This window comes from Zophobas morio, unplaced genomic scaffold (assembly GCF_036711695.1).
Source record: "Zophobas morio isolate AGI-343-1 ecotype UQ-CSIRO unplaced genomic scaffold, CSIRO_AGI_Zmor_V1 ptg000014l, whole genome shotgun sequence".
Taxonomy (NCBI): domain Eukaryota; kingdom Metazoa; phylum Arthropoda; class Insecta; order Coleoptera; family Tenebrionidae; genus Zophobas; species Zophobas morio.
The window spans coordinates 1,379,268-1,402,429 of NW_026972119.1; the positions used below are offsets into that span (position 1 = coordinate 1,379,268).

At 35.7% G+C, this 23,162-nt stretch overlaps 1 protein-coding gene across 3 annotated transcripts in view; it reads left to right on the forward strand.

The window, feature by feature from the left end:
- Positions 1 to 20,318: 20,318 nt before the first annotated feature.
- LOC135129140 (lachesin-like) overlaps positions 20,319 to 23,162 on the forward strand; it is a 344,494-nt gene continuing 341,650 nt past the window's right edge. For all 3 annotated transcript variants that reach the window (XM_064056231.1, XM_064056232.1, XM_064056233.1), the window contains exon 1: positions 20,319 to 20,753. In XM_064056231.1, coding sequence (XP_063912301.1) covers positions 20,663 to 20,753 — 91 coding nt within the window. In that variant the 5' untranslated portion in view covers positions 20,319 to 20,662. The remainder of the gene's footprint in view (positions 20,754 to 23,162) is intronic.

Sequence of the window (23,162 nt, forward strand, 5' to 3'; positions counted from 1 at the left end):
ATAAGACTCAGAATGCAATTATTCAGCTAAATGCAGATTTATTGGATAATCGCCATGCTCTCGAAGTCTGTAAGGTGCAAACAGCTTTCGATGATTTAGTATTTAACACACGTGGTCGTTATTTAGACCTGGTGAAGACACAACCTCCGCAGCAAACCAGCAGTAATTCGGTCGCCAACAGCAACCAGCATTTGCCCAGAGTAAATATCCCTACGTTCACCGGTCGCATCGAAGAGTGGTCGGCGTTTTTCTCACTGTTCGATTCGGTTGTCCACAAAAACGATGCGTTATCAGAAGCTGAAAAATTCCAGTATTTGCGCTCTTATCTGCGAGATGACGCATTAACAGTCATTGCCAATTTTCATTTAACCCCCGAAAATTACGCACTGGCGTATGAGGCATTGCAACTTCGCTACCAGAATAAAAGACGGTTGGCGACTCACTACGTCAATCAAATTCTAGGTTTTACTCCTTTATCATCCCCAAGTTCTAGCAGTTTGAGACATTTTTTGAATATTCATTCGGATTCCATTAATGCTCTTAAGGCTTTGAATCTTCAAGACCTTGGTGATTTTTTGCTGTTTCAATTATCGTTTGCAAATTTGGATCCTGTATCTAGAAAAGCTTTTGAGAATAGGCAAAGTTCAAATTCCGTTCCCAGCTATCAGGCGTTAATTGATTTCATAACGGATCAGAATCGAACGTACGAACTTCTCTCTCAGGACACCAAAGCACCGAAATGTAAATCTCTATCAGTTAAGTCATTCCGTGCTTCACTCATGACAAATGCCAAATCCGATGCCTCCTCTACGTGCTCTGTCCCGTGCGTGCTCTGCAAAGGTTCACATCCCTTTCCGGCATGCAGCGAATTTCTCCAGAAAACAAATGAACAGAAACATGATACGTTGAAGAGATTGAGACGATGCTTCAACTGTTTGGGTGCTCATAATCGAAATGAATGTCAATCTCGTAAAACTTGTCGTATTTGTCACAGCAACAAGCATCACTCCGTGTTACACCAGGAATCCAAGGTGGATACCTCCGAAACTAGTACTTCTCCCTCTGTAGAGGAAAGAAAATCTCCCGTTGTGTTTTCGTGCAAGACCTCAGCGGAGCGCAACACTGTTTTACTAGCGACTGTGACAGCCCAGATCCAAGACTGTAATGGAGATTATCACAAGATAAGAGCTGTGGTTGATCCCGGCTCTCAAGTATCAGTGATTACTTCATCAACGGCGCAACATTTGGGATTAAAAAGAAGCAGATCTCCCATTGAAGTTACTGGCATCGCCAGTTTTCCTGTCCGAACACAAGGTCTCATTCGTACCACTCTACGCTCTAGAACTCGTGCTGATGTCGTAAACGTTCACGCTGTTGTACTTTCGGATATTCCTAATAAATTTCCTAGTCAGACGTTACCTTCTCACATTAAGGATCAGTTCAGTCATCTAACGTTAACTGATGAAAACTTCCATCAAGCTGCTCGAGTTGAATTCTTAATTGGAGCAGATCTATATCCTCACATTTTATGTAATACGCAGCCTAATGTTATTCAAGGACAACCCTCTGCCATTGACACAATCTTTGGATGGATAATTATAGGCTCGATTTCATCTTCAACAAATTCCCCCTTGTGTTCTCTTCTCACATGCAACGATTCTCTTGATGATACCGTTCGTAAGTTTTGGGAAACTGAGACTCTCGCTGATAACCTTTCAGTCTCCAATCCTGAAGATGACTTTTGTCAAGCTCATTTCAAGGACACGCACTATCGCGATCGCTCAGGCAGATATGTGGTATCAATGCCAGTCCGTAAGCAGCGCTCGCCGCTTCTCAGCAACCGAGAGACAACTCTGAACACTTATCTCAAAATGGAAGCTCGAATGTCTCGGCGTCCCCAACTCAACGCTGCTTATATTACTTTTCTCCAAGAATACCGCGATCTCGGACATATGCAACTAGCCGCACAACCTTCCATGTACGTAATGCCTCATCATTGTGTTCAAAAGGAAACTAGTTCAACTACCAAAGTGCGAGTTGTGTTTAACGGATCCTCCTCTGACTCAAACGGGACAACGCTTAATCAGCAACTTCTGCCCGGTCCTAAGCTACAAAAGGATTTGAGCCACATTCTCATGAATTTTCGCCTTCATGCTATAGCAGTCACAGCGGATATTCAACAGATGTATAGACAGATTTGGTTGAATCCAAAGCAACGTTATCTCCAGCACATATTCTGGAGGCCAGATCCCGCTTCTAATGTGCAGGAGTATGAGTTAAAAACAGTGACGTATGGTTTAGCACCATCAGCATATCTTGCTCAACGTGTCCTTCTCCAGCTCGTCGAGGACGAAGGGCATGAGTTCCCATTGGCAGTACAAGCTATCACAGAAAGCACCTATGTGGACGATATTGCGCATGATGCCTCTACAGTTGAGGAAGCGAAGTCGCTACAGTTACAACTCGCAAACCTACTCAATCGTGGCGGTTTCCAGCTGAGAAAATGGGCTAGTAATGATCCAGTTGCTCTAGATCATGTTCCAGAACAGCATCGTGAATCTCCGTTGAATTTCTCAAGTGACGATCCTTCTATTAAGATTCTTGGATTGCGGTGGGATCCTCGGTCTGATACTTTCACCTATTATGTACAAGAATTTGATTCTCAAGTTACCAAGCGCACTGTTCTTTCTTATATCGCTCGAATCTTTGATCCCATGGAGTGGTTATCTCCAATTGTATTTTGGGCTAAGCATTTTCTGCAACAGATATGGATCTCTAAAGTGGGCTATGATGATATCCTGCCGCCTTCCCTAGCGGAGGCTTGGGGAAGGTTTTCTTCTCAAATGCGGTGTCTACGCGCACTTAAAATTCCTCGATACATTCTCCAAAGTTTGCCACGTTTGCTCTTGGTGGGATTCTCGGACGCTTCCTCTAAAGGATACTCCGCTTGCATCTATTTACATGCGTATGATTCCAGTAGCACTTGTAGCAATTATCTTTTGAAGGCCAAGAACAAAGTGGCACCCCTCAAGACATTGACTATTCCTCGATTGGAACTCTGTGGAGCGTTGTTATTATCTAGACTACTTCGTGATGTGATTAAATCTCTTAAAGCCGTAAGATTTGAAAATGTTCATCTCTATACCGATTCTCAGATTGTCCTTGCATGGCTCCACACCTCTCCTCATCTTCTCAAAACCTACGTGGCCAATCGTGTAGTTCGCATATTAGAGCATACATCTCTTCACCAATGGGCACACACAGTGTCGAATCAAAATTCAGCCGACTTTGCGTCTCGAGGATTATTTCCCGAAGAGATCATGGATTGTCATTCCTGGTGGAATGGACCAGATTTTATGCAGAATCCGCCGTCCAAGTGGCCCGTAAGAGGCGATAATTATGTCGCACCCGAAGAGCTCCCTGAGCGTAAAAACGATCCTATAGTTTTGCGCATCCAAGCCGACCCAGAAAATCCTCTGTATGAAGTTGTCACGATTTTCTTCATTTAGTAGACTACAACGCGCTTTCGCATTTATTCGCCGATGGCTACTCCGCATAAGATGTCCCGAGATGAAGGGTCCACTCTCAAGCGAAGAGATGCGATACTCGACCTTATTGCTTGTGCGTCTCACACAGCAAAACCATTTTCCTCTGCTTATAGAAGAGTTGCGTTCCAAAGGTCACACCACAACTCCATTAAGGAAGCTGTTCCCATTCTTGGATGCAATGGGTATAGTTAGGGTGGGCGGACGGCTACGACACTCCGCCCTTCCCCTAGATGCGAAACACCCTCTGCTTTTACCTCAGAAAGCTCATCTCTCGGCTTTAATTTGCGACTACTATCATCTGTACGCTTGCCACGCTGGACCTAGAAGCGTGCAGACGCTTATACAGCAGAAGTTCTGGATAATATCGATTCGATCCCTCCTACGGCAGCGCATTTTTCGCTGCATTCGCTGTTTTAAGTTTAAATCGAAACCTGTATTTCCCTTCATGGCTGATCTACCACCAGCTCGAGTTCAACCTAGCAAACCGTTTTCCTCTGTTGGCATTGACTTTGCCGGACCCTTCACGGTCAGGGAAAGTCGTCGACGTAAGGCCCACACATACAAAGGGTATCTCTGTTTATTCATATGTATGTCTACGAAAGCGGTCCATTTAGAAATGGTCTCGGAACTCTCCACGAAAGCCTTTTTAGCCTCGCTCAACAGATTCACCGCACGCCGTGGTCTACCCTCTGACATATACTCTGATTGCGGACGTAACTTTCTCGGCGCCGCTCGACACCTGAGGGAGGTGAGTCAGTTTCTACGTTCGCACTCCTCTGAGATAACGAGTTCCTTAACTTCTTTGGAGATAAAATGGCATTTTAACCCTCCAGCCGCCCCCAATTTTGGCGGCCTATGGGAGGCTGCGATCAAATCCGCAAAGAGTCTCTTGTATCGATCAATCGGCACCTCTCTCTTAACTTTCGAAGAGTACAGCACGCTATTTTGTAAGATTGAGGCTGTATTGAACAGCCGTCCCTTATGTGCCGTCACCTCTAACCCAGTAGACGCTGTAGATTACCTAAGCCCTGGACATTTCTTAGTCGGCAGACCTTTATTGCAACCTCCTGAAGCTCCCTTGGAGGACAACTTGAATTGGACCTGTCGGTGGCAACTACTCTCCCAGCTGTATCAGCGGTTCTGGAAGAGGTGGTCTACGGAGTATCTCCATACTCAACTCCAACGTCAGAAGTGGAATAAGGATCAACCAAACATTCAACCCGGCGCCATTGTCGCATTGTATGGCGCAGAAACTACCCCCCTTTCATGGCCGTTAGGACGCGTACAAGAGGTACATCCTGGAACCGATGGAGTCGTCCGTGTGGCCACAGTGAAAACCTCGACCGGTTTATATACGCGTCCGGTAAACAAGCTCGTGATTCTCCCAACCCAATTCTCAATGGAGAATTGAGTGAACTCTCATAATGTGCATAAAGAACTCTCTTTAATTTTCGTTTAATTTTTCGTTAAATTTTGTTAAAATTGGTGGGCGGTTATGTTCGAACAGTAAGTGCTCCATTCCGGCGCACGCGCGAGTGAGCGGAAGTAGTACGCTACTGAACGTAAAAGGTGCATGAGTGAACGTTTTTTCCTCTCGCGTGTTCCTCGTTGTACTTCTCAACATCAGGCTACCAAGAACCAGGGGCCCCTGTCACCGCCAGCAGGATACTCCAGGTTAGTGGTACTTCTCAGTTATTCTCGGTCCTTCACGCAAAGTTAAGTCACGGCACCCCGCGTGCACACCTATCATCAATCGCGATAGTAAGCCTTGTCGGGTAACCAGGGCTATGGGTGTAAATAAGACGAGCCATTTTAAATTTTTCGATGTCTGTATTATATTATCAGTTATAATATAACAAGTGATATGATTATTATCGATAATATTTCGAGTGAAACCGAGCTGCAGATTCAACGAGTGCGAAGCACGAGTTGAATGTGCTGCTTCGGTTTCACGAGCCATATCTTCGATTATTAATCATATCACGAGTTATATTCAACATGAGAATATAATAAATGAACACATTTTTTGATAACAGAATTGATTTTGTCCTTTTGAGCTTGCCCCCAACGTTGGCAAGCCATAAAAGACAAAAAAATTTACGAAATTTTAACATTTGTCAATTTGACAGTTTTTAAATTTAGGTAGCAACAGACCACAATAAGGCAATAAAATTATTATCGCTGTGATAGACATGTAACTAAGGGCATGAACAAATTCTATTGGAAGAAATGGGGTCATGTGATTCATGAATTATATTCTCACTTTAAATTAAAAAGTGTTTTGATTGTCATGGAAACACTTTTTATCCCTAGGCTCAAAAAGAGCCACTTTAATCCTGAATATTACTTTTAGTCCCGGAAGGGCAAAAAAATATTTTGACCCTGATTTTTATTTTTGATTTATAAATAAATGTTGGCTTATGTAAAGCACTTTGGCTGGTGTAGAGCGTATAGGTCGGTAACTGTTGGCTCAAACTGACGTGTCGTTTCCATTTTTCAGCGAATTTGGCCGTAAATTTGAAAGTAGGGCTTGTTCAGAAGAATCAAATACATCACTAAACTCTTGGGAGGGAGAGGTTTGTTTTTGAAAAATTAATTCTTCATCTCCACATTCATTGCATTTACATATCAATGTCTGCAAGATTTAGGAGTTTTTATGTCGTAAGCGGTCCTGTAAAAATCAATCGATGTAAGTAACAGAAAATTTGTTTGAATAATTTGAGAGGTTTTACATGCGTTATTCGACATCTCTTAAGTTTCAGACAACCATTTACCTCAAAGCTTTGCACACTGAAATTGAATTCTTACGTTTCCTAGAGGTTAAAGCCATGTTGTTACAAACTGCACTTACATCATCAAACAGCATGTATAATTGAAGAAACTTTAATTGGCAATAATGCATTTTTTCCAGTGCAAGTGGCATCTATCAGACGTGGCACCGGCTGAACTTCCTCAATTTAACTCGCCAGTGTATTATAAATTTTGATAATATCATATATTTCTTTCGAGAAGTTACTAACCTCTTACTATCATTTTAATTTAAAGTCTTAAGTGTTATAACTGAACTTCCTAGAAATACTCATAAACATACCAGATAAAATTATTAGGTTATGATAATTATTTTGAAACATGAGCAGCTTGTGATACACAAAAATAAAGAACTTACTAATTCTTAAATCAGTTCATTGCAATTTACAATTTGGATCACATATTTTCGATTTCGTGCTCCTGATGATCCATATGAAGAACATATTTAAAATGACGCCGGGATCCAGTAGAAATAATGTTATTTCTTCACCGATACAATCTTAGCGGCTATTAAACATTTTCACTAAAAATATCGCCCCATATTTTTACAACTCTTCTTGTTTTACAACTCCTTCTTTATTACGCTATAACTCTTCACCTTCGCATAAACACATCATTCTTTCCTAAGCTCCCTTTTTCCTCCTCCCAAATGCACTGCATTTTCTGTAGTTCCAGCCCTGTTTCGACTTTTTCCTATGAACTTGCCTAATCTTATCAGATCCTATCCCCCCTTGTTGTATAGATCTATTTACAAATAAAGCACATAACGCTGCAGTGGCGTGACATTTAGATGCGCATCGCGCCTCGTAACCGCTACACCGTATCCACTAACTGTTCCGATTGCAAAATGAGATTTAAGCTCTGAATTGTATCATTATCTCTCTTCGCTACACATGATTTACTGCCGAAACGACTCTCCTACAATCATTGAATTTGCGAGAGTCTTGTTCAGATCCACTCCGATATTATTTGTTTGCTTTCGCGTATTTCAAGCGGTTCAATCCATCATTCTTACACCAGACTGTCTCTCCCATTTTTGAAATATGACGACCGCCAACCGTACGTTATAAATCATTTGAATATATTTGCTTTTTGAACCCTGCACACAATTTTCGCTTTAATTAAGACTAACGCTCAGTGAGTGTAAGTGTTTCTATGAAATTTTCACTGGTTATTATTAGTAATCAGTATTTATAGTTTAATTAAAAAAAAAAAACAAATGGGCATTTCAACAAAGTTGTTAAATATTTAGTTACCGAAGTGGTTTTGCCCTTAAAGAAAGAAGTTACGCTGCGTGTATTGTATTACCTTTTTTTCTATCACCAACATCAGCAACACTAAAAAGTAATAATTGGAATAATAGTAATAACTAAATAGTTATTTAAACATTAAGGGAGGCAGGTAATATTTACCAGACGAGAACGTGATTGCGCCCGAGGGGGTACCCCGAGGGCTAGCAATGTAGTTCGAGGCTGGTTAATATTCTACCTCCCGAATTGTTTATAACATTTTTCCTACTCCCCAGACGATAAAATTTTCATGAAGAAAAGTAATTAATTAATTTATTGTGATACCTAGTACAAATACAACTGAAACGTTATTAGTCAGCCTCAGCATACATCTGAAACGTTACTAGGCAGCACCTACATGCAGTTGTTTATAAATGTTACAGTCAAAGTGTTCATTTCGTCAATGTATACACTGACTAGCCAATGTATGCATTGACTGATTTGCTCAGTAAATGTATGGTAAATGTGTTCACAATGGACGATGTGTAAGCTTTAACTAGTCAATGTATACATTAACGGTTCCCGCTTAGTCAAAGTTTGCACCAAATAATACATGGTGACATAACCTCACATTGTATCTACTGATGTTTTAGCGTTTTATGTTTATTTTATTGTCTTCTTCGTTATCGATTTCGACATGCTAACCCTTTCTTTTATTAATTTATTATCATCTGCAAACTTAAAAATAACTAGCTACATGTGGGAGTAATTCCTGGAAGTTTTTTCATTTATCCTATCTTATCTGTACAGGTTTAGAAAACAACACAGAAAGTTTAACTTTTTATGTTATTTTTATTTCTCCATAAGCATTAGTGAATATACTGTTCAGCACTTAACTCATTTTTAATAAAAATGTCACTTGTACTACTTCTTCTCTGAACTCCTCAATTGTGATATTTAAGTATTTCTTTTTATTGAAGCTTTGACTAACAGACTGCAGTAAATGCATACACTGTCTAGTAAATGTATACATTTACTAGTAAAAGTATCCATTTCCATGCGCAGTGAATACTTTGGCTAAAACCGTACGTCAATGTATACATTGACTAGTCAGTGTATACATTCGCTGAAATGTACGCTTTGACTGTAACATAAACACAAATAAAAGGAAATTTGTCAATTTCAATTAAATTACTGGATAAAGAAGGTGATAATAGCATTGAATTATCAAAAAATGTACTAAATAAATATCCCAAATTTTGTTAACAATGTTAGTAATTCTACAAACTGTAACATTACCATAAATATAAATTAACAGAGCACGTGTCCTGATGCACTTTTTTTCCTAAGGGACGTAAGTAAATCAGTTACGTCCCGTCGTCATTAACAACCGTAATCATTTCGTAAAACGAACTTACGTCCATGAAAACAATGTATTAATGGTATGATTACGATAAGGGGAGTGGGAAAAAATATTTTGTTGGCCGCCGTCCGATTTTGCCCATTTTGCATAACTGACATGCGGCCGGCGAACACCGCTTTTGAATTACCGCCGGCAAAAAAGGTTACTAAAGTAGATATTTTTATTACTGACGGATGGCACGACTGCATAAATGTAATTTCATGTATTGTTCTCTCAAATATTTATACTCGATTTCTGGTGCACTCACCCATTTTTTACTTCTTCAAGAGCACTTTGAACATGTGCAGGAACTGCGGATGTAATTATTGCATTGCTTTTACTTCCCGAGCGTAAGCAAAGGAAGTATTGTAATCGAGTCCGTCGGCCGACTCTCTACTTTTACGTTTTCTCGATCTTTCATGACCCCTAGAAGACGAAGAAATAGGTCTGCCATTTCCGTCTGTCTGTCCGTCTGTCCGTCTGTCCGTCTGTCCGTCTGTCTGCCGTCCCGGATTTTTATTAGACAGATAATCTCCGAAAGTACTGGACCGATTGTTGTGAAATTTTGTACTTATATATACTTATTAGGAATATCATGTAGATGGTAAAACGCTAACCAAAATTTGTCTAATCATCCCCACCACTAATGCGATGACGTCACTTCAAAATTGTACATAGTAAATGGGTTTTAAATTGTATAAAATAACATAGTCCTACACATGTAGTTTACGACTCCGAATTGAGTTTTCACCCGAAACGTCCAAATTTTTGGAAAAAAAATCATAATTATAAAACAACATTTTGAAATTTAATTTTGAATCTGCTAACCCGAATGCTTTGAAATGTTGCAGATGTTTTAAGGCTATAAAGAGCATCATAAATCTTTAGTCAAAATATATTTGCTTATCCCCTCCAAAAACTTGATGACGTCAGCTCAAAAGTTTGCCGAACAAATCCTACCTAAACTGTAAAAATATGATGAGTCTGTACTTGTGATTTATCACTTCATTCATATTTTTTGGATTTGCATATACAGGATGACTTAAAAAAATTAATGAATGCGAAAATTTATTTTATTGATTTACTCAGGAACTACAAAACCGAATACTCTGAAATCTTGAAGATGTTTTAAAATTATCATAAGCATGGTAAATTTTTGATCAAAATGTATTTGGTCGTGCCCCCTAAAAAATTTTTATTACTCAACTCAAACAGTGCCGAATGAGTCGCGTAATAAGACTTTTATAAGCAGGTAAAAAAATTAAAAATTCGCACTAACACTGAAATTTTCGTTGCTATGGATGTCTAAACATATTCAACTTAAATTTGCAACGCTTGATGGTCCACCTCCTGTAAAACAATCCTAATGGAAGGCCGGGAACATCCTATGAATTTGACCGTGACAAAAGTACGGGCAGCTTAGGCAGTTTACCTTCTTTAAATGTTCATCATATTAGTAATCGTACAATTAATATTTATGTAAATGAATTACCTGAACATTTTTTTTTTATTTTGCGAAATTGGAAAAAATCTTGTATGATACACGTGAATAAACGAATTTTATCCACTCAAAAACATTATTACATTTATTACACTCGGCTTCGCCTCGTGTGCTAAACTGTTTTTTCGTTGTATGAAATTCGTTTTTATTCACTTATACCATAAATAGCTATTTATGCTTTAAATAAATTTAAATCCTTATCCGCCCACAAAATCTTGTGGGGCACACGTCCATGAAATATTTTTGCGACTATTCGTGTTACTCCGCCTCGACTGACGTCTCGGCTCCGCAATACCACTCATACTCGCAAACATACATATTACTGCCATGTAACTCAAATAACTGTAACAAATTATCAGCAACTCGTTGGATGTATTTTTCATTTCTGTCGTAACAAAGCTAAAAATGTATTTACTTCCATGAAATTTTCTAAAAAGTTGGTGTTCAAAGTGAAAAATGAGTGATTCAAATAGTTTAAGAACAATAGAAGAATCTTGCGCCTCTCTTGTTACTTGAAAAATCGATATTACGGTATGTCAAACTTACAAAGCGTTTTCAAACTGCTACACATCCCGAAACATTCAAGGTGTTAATGAAAACCTAATGATCCCTTATTTTATGGAAAGAACCAAAGTCCCCAAGTCTTGTCAACAAAATCTTGTATGGAAAAACAGGTGATAATTAATTCTTTTTCATTAAAAACTGTTGCAATGGTAATGTACTGCTTTCAGTTTGCACTGTACGTCGTCATGTTGAAGATTAGACAGAACATAATACATTGAAAATGATGTCAGTTGATGTCAGTTTCTCTACTGTTGCCTCAATTGTAAAAGAAAATGTGACAGTAAATAATTTTGAAATAACTTCAAAGGATAAACCTTTAAAAAATGCTCCTATTACTCAGTCTACTGTTACAGTTAATTTAACAAACTTCAAGTGTGTTGCCGTTTATAACTAAAACCATACAAAGTAAGTTTTGACATTTATTTGACATTCTACTACATCCATTACTTTTTCGACATACCTGTCGTGTAAGTTGCCTTTTTAAAAAGAAATTTAAAAGCAACGTGCCGTTTCTGTGGTTACATCGGGGCTGTAATATTACTTACATCCCCACGAGCTGGTAAGTAATAGACTGTAAGTGAATAAGGTATGAAAACCTAGAAATTAAAATTTAGAAATTTTACACCATTTTATTTATGGAAATATGGAACGTGCAATTCGAGATGTTATTAACATTTAAAACTGAAGAAAGGTTTTTATCATTCAGATACTTGAAACCCGTTATTTCAAATTCTAGTGCTTCTTTTTCTAAGATGTTGTTAGGAAAATTTTCTGCTGTATGAGCTAAACTGACGTCTTGAGTTTTGTGGTATAAAGTTTTACTGGCTATGTCCATCTTATGCGCCAATGATTCTGCTACCTATGATTTGGAAATTGATGAGGACTGCCACCCTCCGTGTCTTTTGTTGTCTCCGAAGAAATTCTTGCAAAATTGTTTTTATCAACAGGTTGGTTTACACATTTTCCATTTTGATATTCCAGAAAGAATCTTGTAATTGCACAGTTTTTTGGTCGAAGATTAATGTATTTTCTCAATAAATCAACACAATTGAAATTTTCATTGTTATTGTTAACAACTGTAAAGTTTCGTGGAAGATGGTTTTTTAAATCCAGTATTTTCACAAGGAAGAAGTTTTTCTTGTCTATAATATTATCTATCATGATTTTGCACATTCATCTTTATTTAAATAATTATACGAGAAAAATTGTATTGTTTCTAATTATCTACCTTTTTCATCAGGTAAGTCTGATCAGATGCTTCAGTCAAGAATGCCACAATTTCTGGCTATCGTAAACACCTCACTTTTCTGTGGACGATATCCTGTAGTTTTACTTTTTAGGAATGCTTTTAATTTTGGATATTTGGAAATATCAATTTCTTCATTTGAACAAATAGTTGATAATAACATAACAGTTCCCAACACCATTGGCTTGCTGGGGACTTATATTTCTTGGTTAAATCCAGAAAATACGCCAGCAGAACCATGGCGGTACTTGAAATGTCCCCTTCTTTCGAATTACTCCATTATGGATTTAGAAATTTTCAGATTTCTGTTGATTTTAATATTCAATTTTTTTAAATGTCCATAGTAACAAAAAAACCTTACTTACTTTACTCGACGATCCAATCGCGCAATTATTCTTGAGGGATTTGTGAAATATTTTCTAAAATTAGTTGCTTCAGATATAGCGAAAAATACTGTATGCAACGTGGTGTCGAAATGTTTAGATAATCTCGGACCCTGCGACCCTCGATTTCCAAATTTAATTTTTCAACCTCAAAAGTGACACTTACATTCCGTGGTACATAATATACTATTTTGTCCTGGCAGTATAACACTTACGCGCTTAGTAACCTACTTATGCGGCTAGCAACGAAGTTGCCCTATTTACTTCACGTAGATTTACGTCAATGTGATTGGAGTATTAAGATTCATTAACGCTGTCGGTGGCAGAAAAAAAGTTGGTGGCTAATGAATCCACTTCGATTATATTATGTTCAGAAACATATTAGAATTTCCATAATTGGTGAACTAATTAAAAATTGAAATAGGTACAGTAAATACTGCATGTGTGTAGAGTGTATTCTTAAATGGAGATTTGTTTATAAAATTTTCGTAAACAACTTAAATGTTAGATGAATTGTTTCCCAGAAACACGAATACTAAAATAATCTCTCTTCTGAGCACATACATATTTTTTAATAATTATTTAATAAGTTTTTACCATGGTTCATCAGGTTTTAGGAGGGAATAAATTCATCGACGCTAAACTGTGAAACTGTAAAATTTCATTGTAAAAATTCTATTTTGATGCGGTAAACTATACACGCACTGTTGAAGATATGGATAAAGTATTAAAGTGCAGATGAAGGAACATTTACAATTCTGAGATGATGTGTTCAAACTTTTGGCGAGAATACACACACAAATTTTATTCAGTGTTTTACCGTTTGTACTTTATTGTTGAAATACACCTAAAGTTTGATGATAATAATCAATCTACCAGTTTCGAAAGTTATGGTATCTAAAACGATTAGTTAGATTCTTCTCGGCCATACTTGCCATATATTCAAAACCTTAGTTTACCCTCAGTAAGTAGGAATATGAATACAGTCATAAATCGCAAGTGCTCATCATATTTTGCACATTAGGATTTATTCGGCAACATTTTGAGATGACGTCATCAATTTTTTTGGGGAGATAAACAAAAATAGTTTGGTTAAAAATTTACCATGCTTACGATAACTTTAAAACGTCTGCAAGATTTCAAAAGCATTCGGTTTTGCAAATTCAAAATTAAATTGCAAAATGTTGTTATATAAGTTTGATTTTTCCAAAAATCTGGATGTCTTGAGTAAAAACTCAAGGCGGATTCATAAACTACACGCGTAGTTGTATGTTATTTTATATAATTTAAAACCTATTTACTATGTTCAATTTTGAGGTGACGATATCACGTTGTTGGTGGGAATGATTAGACAAAGTTTGGTTAGCGTTTTACATGATATTCATAATGCACGCACAAAATTTGACAACAATCTATCCCGTAGTTTCCGAGATTATCTGTGTAACAAAAATCGACACAGCTATTTTTCGTACTTTAGGTCATAATCTAGGGGTCATGACCCATCGAGAAAATATGAAAGTAACCAGTCGCTCAATGGACTCGATTACAATACTTCCTTAGCATATAATAATAATAATAATAATAATTTATTGTACTCAACAGATATTAATATCCAATTACAGAATACAAAACTAAATAGTAGACTATATTATAATTACCTGAGATTGTCGCAAAATAATATTGTTATTGAGGGTGTAGTTAAAATCTATCAAAACTCTTAATAAGGTGAACGATAAGAGATAACACTTCTTATAGTTTCATTGAAGAAGATTCTTTGAACACCATGAATGTACCTTATTTAGGTCCGATTGCAAAACTAGACAGTCTTGAATGCTAGTAATGCGACGATATAGTTTCATATCGTCAGCGTACAGAAGAACAGAAGAACTGATATCATTGACAATGTCATTTATGAAAATGTTAAAAATTAGGGGCCCAAGAATGGAGCCTTGAAGAACGCCTGAGGTAGCAGTGAAATTGGATGAACGAAAGCCACAGCATTCAACAAAGCATTTACGTTCAGTAATATAACTAGTGAAAAGTAAATATAATTTTTCAGAAAAACCGAATTCTAAGAGTTTTCGTAGCAAAATACCGTGCTCCAAACGATCAAATGCTTTTGAAAAATCTGTCTACACAACATCGGTTTGATAGTTATTGTCTAAATTGCTAGCTAGATCTTGAGAAATGGTCATACAATTCGTAACTGTGGAGCGGCCTTGAACGAATTCATGTTGGGCATCACTTCAATGATGTTTAATCTGGTAATAGATAGTATTATGCAAAAGAGATTCAAAGATCTAAGCACATGCTCGGGAAGTAAAATCTCAAGGCAGATTCGCAAACCATAAGTACACAGGTATGTTATTTTATAAAATTTAGATTACATTTTAATGGGAATGGCCTTTTATTTAGTGTTTAACCATCTATACGATACTCCTGGCATATTATGTACATCTAAAATTTGATGAAAATCCTTCCGGTAGTTTAGGAGATTATCGGTCTAATAAAAATTAACACAAACAGCAGACAGACATAGAAAGGGAGAGCTAGACAGAGAGACGGAAACGAAGGGCCTGTGTTCTTTGCTAGGGGTCATCAATCGTCAAGAATACATGAAAGTAAAGCAACAGCACTGAAAATGCGAACTCCGGTGAAGATCTCGGTAGTAAAATAGCTCGGATACAATAGTTTTCGACAACTGACACGAATATTTGATGAAACAGCTTTCTCAGTTTTCATTTACACCTGCAAAAGTCGAAGAAAAATTCATGTCGTCGTAGTTCGATACTCACTGTTACTTAAAACTATAAACCTATCTATTCTAGCAATGAAATATTTACCAGATTTCATGATTTCGTTCGTTATTGCTTCTAAAACAGCGTGGCCAATATTCACTGTAACACTAAATTTCAAAAAAGGGCGAACTGATAAACTATAAGTAAAAGTGCGTGTTATGTTGTAAATTTAAAGTGAAACATGATTAAAAATAATATTTTAATTTTCCACGTTCGTGATAATTTTATAGTTCTACAAGTAATTTCAAAATAATAATTGATTGCGTGGATTCGGAGGTATCTAAGTATTTAGTATTTACTCCTATTATTTAATAAAATCACCACTGGAAAGATCGCAAACAACAAAAAATAGTTATATAGCCAAGAAAATTCTTTGGAATACAAAGGAAAATATAAACTAGCCAAAATGATTTTTTCCTAGGAATTTTGTTCCCTTCAATATTAAAAGTTGCATTTTTTTATTATGCGTCATAAATAGAGAAATTTTTTTTATTAAAATGAAATACACAATTATTATTATAACTAATAATTTGCGGGAAACTGCGAACAATTGGTACTCCTCGTGTTTCACTCGGGCTAATTAATACATTATTGGAATGCATTCGAAAAAAATTCCGAAAACAATAATTGCACTTGGGAGATTATAAGTGAAAATTCAAATAAACGAACGCGCAACGAAATCCAATGCAAAATCAAAGTACTTACTTATTATTATATTGCCCCAATAACCGCGCATTAATTAAAACCACGTCACATAGTTCGGTTGCCTCCACTAAACCGTATCTGCAGATGGACGAAGAATAATGTCATTCCAGAATAATAAATTGTTTACGAAATGAACCAGCAGGAGCATCATCTCAAGTTCCTTGATCTAATGGAAATAATTATACCTATTATAATTGACTTTTTTGCAATGTTAAAGATTAATTTTTTTAATAAAAATGATTTTGACAGTTGACCTGTTTTTTCACTGGTGGTTTTTACCACCAAAATAATGATTTCATTGGATGTTGTGAGGAAAATGATATTTTTTGATTGAAGAAAAAATTATGAGTGATCTGTGTGCTTAAATTTGTGGTGGGGACACAAAATTAAAGAAGTTGGATAAGTAGTTCTACAAATAAAGGGTAAAACACATTTATTAATAACACTGTGTAATTGATCCAAATCCATAGATCAATCTTCTGTTGCACGCTTATTAATGTGAGGTTTTTAGGGTAACGAATTGGCAACTGTTGATTAAGGTTCACGGTTTACATGGGAAACTGAAGTCATTTGCGAAATTTTAAAGTACTTAATTGTTGGGTAATTTATGAAAATATCTGACTAATAAAGTAACCAACACACAATTTGTGGAGGGTATAGGTATAACGAAAACCTGATAAGTGACGAAAATTCGGAACAGTTATTTAATCAATTTGTGCAGTAAGATTTATACAGAAAGTAAAACACTAATAATAACAAGGAGACTCAAATAACTAGGAAGATTTGCTTGCGTTCTGTAGGAAATGCCAAATTCATTGTGTTAAGATTACATGATGGTAGTGAATAATTCACTTATCGGGTTTTCGTTCTACACCTACCCTCGATATCTACTTACAGGAAACCAGCATTTTGGTATTCTATGAACGTCAAGCGCCAAGGCACATCAAATACATACTTATTAAAATGGCCCTATTGCAATACTTTTTATTTCCTAAGCGTTTCATGAACTCTGGAGAACGGAAAAATGAGTTTCGCGTTTCCGTCTGTCTGTCGTCTGTCTGTTTGTGTCGAGTTTTATGAGATAGATAATCTCCGAAACTACTGGACCGATTATTATCAAAATGTATATGTATGTGTGGAATATCGTGTATATAATGGTTACATTGAGTGACTAAAAAAAATTAATGAATGAGGCAAAATATTTTACTGATCTAATCAAGAACGGCGCATCCTATTTATCCGAAAATTCCGGTATGCGGTACTGTTACTATTAGTATTACACTGCACCTCTTCAAATTTATACATGTGTCTTTGCCAAAATGTTTGATGACGTCATTACAAATTGTTTTTGTGGAAAAACTCACCTGAAATATCTTCTCTACCAGTATTTTAATGATCCACAGCTATGGTTTTATTTCCAGAGCCTAAGCTAACGAAGTATTGTAATGGAGTTCATCAGACGACTGTCTACTTTCTTATTTTCTCGATGGATCTTGACTCCTAAAGTACGAAAAATAGCTCTCCCGTTTTCATCTGTCTGTCTATCTACCTGGGTGGTTGGGTGTCTACCCGCCGTCTGTGTCGATTTTTGTTAGACAGATAATCATCTAAGTTGCAAGACCGATTACTTGGTAAAACCGTAAAACGCTAACCTAACTTTGTCTAATCATCTCCACCAACAACGTGAGAACTTCAGCTCAAAATTGTACATAGTAAATGGGTTTTAAATTGTATCAAATAACATAATCCTACATGTGTAGTTTACCAGTCCGTGTTCATGTACCCGAGACATGCAGATTTTTGGAAGAAAATTCAAAATTGTGTAACAATATTTTGTGCTTTGAAATTTTGCAAACGTTTTAAATAGATGGTAAGCATGTAAATTTTCTTTGAAAATACCCCCCCCCCCCCCAAATTTACAACGTTAAATCCTATCTAAAATGCGCAAATTATGATGAGACATATTTGTCATTTACCATTGCATTGATATTTTTAAAACTGCTTGTGACTCAAAAAAATTAAGGAATCGGTCAATTTACTTTAGTGATTAAATCAGGAACTGTAAACCCGAATGCTTTGAAATCTTGTAGATATTTTAAAGATTTCGTAAGCATGTTAAGTTTTTTAGCAAAATATATCGGTGTACCCCCTCCCCTAAAATTGATAACATTATCTCAAAATCTTGCCGAATATATCCTGTCTAGAATGTGCAAAATGTGTTAGACTCCATTCTGAGATTTATCATATACATATTTCTTATTTATACAACTCAAAAAAATTTATGATTGAGTAATAGTTATGTATTATACAAGTGACAAAAATACTGTTATACTGACTCACGAGCATTTACTGGTTCTTTTGTTAACCGTATAATATTAAGTTTTCTCTTATATTTGCTTATATTCCATCCGAAAATAATAAATTTCATTTTAGAACATCATTTTGTATGTAGGATGTGTAGTTGGTGGGCATTACTATGTCAGCATTGTAAATAACAGCTGTAAATCTTGGAAAAAAATCGTCATCTTTACGTAAAGTCGTAGAAGTTTTGTAAAAAAATGGAAATCCCGGAAAAAAATTCTTGAAAGGGCAGCAAATGTTGTGCAGAACTTATTATTGTTTCCTTCTTTATAATAAATTCATAGAGAAGCAAGAAATTTGATCAAAATTTAAAATTTAGTGAAATACTGGACCCTTAGCAACGCCAAACAACGATAACAATAGGTAGAATATAAACAGGCCTAAGAGAAATTTATTTTATTAATTAAATCAGGAACGGTTCACTCCATTTTCCCGAAAATTTAAGAATACAATACTGTTAGTAGGTGCAGACCTATACAAATTTATGTATTCATGGGTCTTTGCAAAAATGTTGATGGTGAGATCACAAAATTTTGTAAAAGAAAGCACACTTATTTACATTTCCTTTAGCCTTACACACATTTCTTTACTTGAATTTATAAGAGTTGTCATAAAAAAGTAAAATTTGCGAAATCAAATATTATTGCTTTTAGAAAAAGCTGGATGTTTTATTGTAGAAGAATCTATTTCTTCTTAGTTTTCCTGTACTTTAGGGACTATCTAAGCGACTTTAGACCAATTTTTTAATAATCACTTGGAAATAAAAAGATATGTGTAAACATTGTTGGTAAGCAAGCAATGGAAATGGAGTAAAAACATTTGCTAATGTTTATGAATACAAGGCATAATATACCAGATAATGAAATACCCCCCCCCCCCAACCAAATAACTGGCTCAACGTTTTATTGAATTGGATGGAATATTTTAAAATGCTAATTTTTTAACAACTCACCAACAATAGAAAAACAGTAGTTTTATTTTAATGTATAACTATAAAAACTCAATTCTACTTACAGTCTGGCTAATAATATTTTTCTTAAGAAGCTTTATTCGCATTTATTATTTTTGTTTTCATAAGCAAAAGCTTTTAAGTTTCTTATAATTTTAGTCATCCATGTACATAGTAAAACCCCACGGCTTGTAAAACACTTTCGCCCAACTCCCACCGTCCCATTGAAGATAAATGTTTAATAACCGCAAGTGTACAAGTGGTCCTAAACTTTCACTGAAACTTGTGAAAATTTACTGAGCTGATTGGGGGTGCTACAAACACCCGACCTCTTTAATTATTAATAAACCCTAGGTGATTTTCCCACCACAAAGCATTTCGATCATGAAATCCGCCCCCAAAGTGACCGATTACTTGAAAACCTGAAGCTAATTGTTTCCGCTTTTCATTCACTTAAACAGTTATTCAACCGTAACTGCAAAACTATCCACAAATGTGATACTTGTTTGGTATCAAAAAATTTTATCTTCTTTTTGCCTGTGTTAAAACACAGTGCTTATTTAATTAAAATCTCGAATTAAAAACGGTATTCTAACCACTTCAACAAAACAAAATGTCGGATTTCATACGTCCTAAACAACAAAAACAAAATGTCCCTAGTTCAAGCTACACGAATTTACGCTTTAGTAAAACAAGGTGCGAATTAGGAAAAACGGCCGTGGGATATGGGGACGGATTGGCACAAAGAGCGCATGCCTCTGTATCAGGATCCTGTAAACTGAAATACGAGCGATGCCGCTGCCGAAAGCCAGTTCACGGCCGCCCCGTTTCCGTGTTGTGCGATAATCCGGACCCCGGAGCGTCCCGGAGTCGCAGTGCACCGCTTTAGCGCGCTACACCTACAATTACTGGTTTCTCAGCAGGAAATTATCCGGGCAAACTAGTCCGGTACGATCATCGCGGCCAGCAAAAACGCTCGAGTTTCTTCAGGTTTCGGGCTTCCGGAGAAATCAGAAACCACTTGTTACTGTGGTAGATTTATGTGGAGAACTGTAACTGCAGACAAAATTGTGATATACTGGGAGATTTCGATCGATTGGTATCGAAGTGCATGGTGTCGGTGTGAGGGACCGGATTTTTAGAATGTAAGAAGGCTTCTAGGCGAGAAATGGCGACAAAGGCTCCTTTTTGGAGAGGTTTTGGGCTTCTTCTAGTGCCCTTTACGTCGCTTATGGTGACGTCTCAGCAGGCGTTTCAAGGTGAGCTAGGTGTGATATTGTCTTCTAAGAAAGCGAGTTATTAATAATTAAATTAGTGTTCTAGAATGGGGATAAATTTGAACCATGTATTGGGTATTAAACACGTTGTTGAGACGCGAGTTTTAGGTGTTTTATTGTATAAAAAAAACTAAAAAAAGTTAACATTTCTAGTGATACTTTACTTTTCGAGTGTGGAATTTAAATACATTTTCCGGTGAACACTAGTATGTTGTAATGATTTTTTTTTTATTTCCGTAGTAATAAGTTTTGTGAAATATGAAACCTAATATTGCATGAATAATTTTTATTTTTATTTTTTTATTTCAAAATTAGTAATAATAATAAAAGTTTTTTATCTTTTATCGTAAGACTAAGTACAAGACACCACCATTACACCTAAAGATATCTAGAATGGGCTAACGCCAAATTAAAACAAAATAAATGGTACAAGAAGAAACAAAACAAAATCCTTAAAATTTTGTATCCCTTTCGCAGATCGGTAATACGAGACCAACCTGTCGCCTCGCTTTCACTTCAAAATCGTAAAGTGCTCGTCAGATGGAAGAGTGTCTGACTTGAATATATTATAATAATAGGCATTTTGATACATATTTTAAACATAGTGTATGGATTTTTGCAAACTAGAATTATTTTGTAGGGAAGCCTTGAAGTTTAGTGTTTTAAAATTCAGTTATCGCTATTTCTATTTGCTAAAGCAAAACCGAAAGAAGTAACACGCAAAACAACTTCAGTAACAAGGTGAAGCTTAATATTTTCCAAATTTTTAAAAGTGTTTGTATATGTACAGGGTTAGTATAAAATCCTGGAACGGTCCAATAACTTTATTATTTGAAAAGTTTTTTTTCCGAAATTTGCTTTGGAAATATAGTTAAACATGGCGACTTGATTACCACATTTTTCCTTTTTTTATCGCTCTCGGTTTGACAGACAGGGTCTACTTTTTTTAATGAAATACAAAAATTTTGTGACATTTTCTGAAGAAGAATAAAAAACGACTTTCAGAAATTATCAACATGTTTATTTCTACTGATACAAAAGATTCACAAAAAACACCTAATATTGTAAAATCATACATAAATCATTTACACGTTTTGTTAATCGATTACATCGCCGCTAAATTGTAAACAGAGAACACTTTGAACATTTATTGTAGTCCCACACATAGTAAGTTTATTATTTATTAGTATTTTCAAAGATGACGCGATTTTACAATATTAGGTCTTTTTTGTGAATTTTTTTAAATTTTTTGTATCAGTAGAAATAAACATGTTCATAATTTCTGTAACTAGTGTTTTTATCTGCTCCAGAAAATGTCAAAAAAATCTGGGTGTTAAAAAAAAGTGGGCGGTCTTGTGTGTCAAACCGAAAGCGATAAAAAAAGGAAAAATATTGTAATCAAGTCGCCATGTTTAATTATATATCCATACCAAATTTTCAAAAAAAAGCTTTTTTAATAATAAACTTCAATCGTTCCCGGACTTCATACGAATCCTGTACCTATGTGTGTGGTGTCGTTTGACACTGAGACAACCATTAAATTTATAATTTGACAAGTTCGTGTCAAATTCTGTAAAGGGAGCATGGTAATAAATTTATACACTAAAGTGCAAGTCCAACACTTGTTTAAAAAAAAATCAGTTAAATTTATCACCAATCAATAAATGGGTTTATAAATTACTTATACTTTCTAAACAAAACTAAGAAATATATTGTAACAATATATATTGTATTCATTAAATTCATATAGTCAATTTATTTATATTTTTACTCATATTTTAATATAAGTTATTTAACCTAAAATGACTCGTTAAAATTACCTTGACATTTTACCTTCACATAACATGAATCATATGTTAAACATGTCCAGTCTAAAAAAATTGATATCTCCATTACAGGTGAAACCGAAATACTTACATTAGATCAGTTTTAAGATATCACTAAATCATATAACAATTTATTTTCTGTGCAAATATCAATTGTCAAATAAATTTGACACACTGCTCAAATTGAAACAATAATCTATTTACAAGACGAAATAAATAACTCCTATATGATAATTAGGCTTGTTAAAGGGATAGAGAGAAGGAAAGCCACAATCTGGAGACACAGGACTACAATGGCTTTGTTGTTTCGGTCAAGTGTGGTTAAAACTATTTATAATTTTACGCTACCGCTCTTCATCAACGAGGTGGAAAACTTTTTTCTTGAAAAGTTTTTTTAATATCCCATTTTTGAAGAAAATTTGTGTAAGTCACGAATAAGAAATATTTTAAAATATATTCTCAACAAATAAAACAAATACATTTTTGGAAGTTACCAATAACGTAAATTGTGTCCTACTACTTATTATAAAATAAATGGTAACAGTAGAATATTCTATGTTGCAAA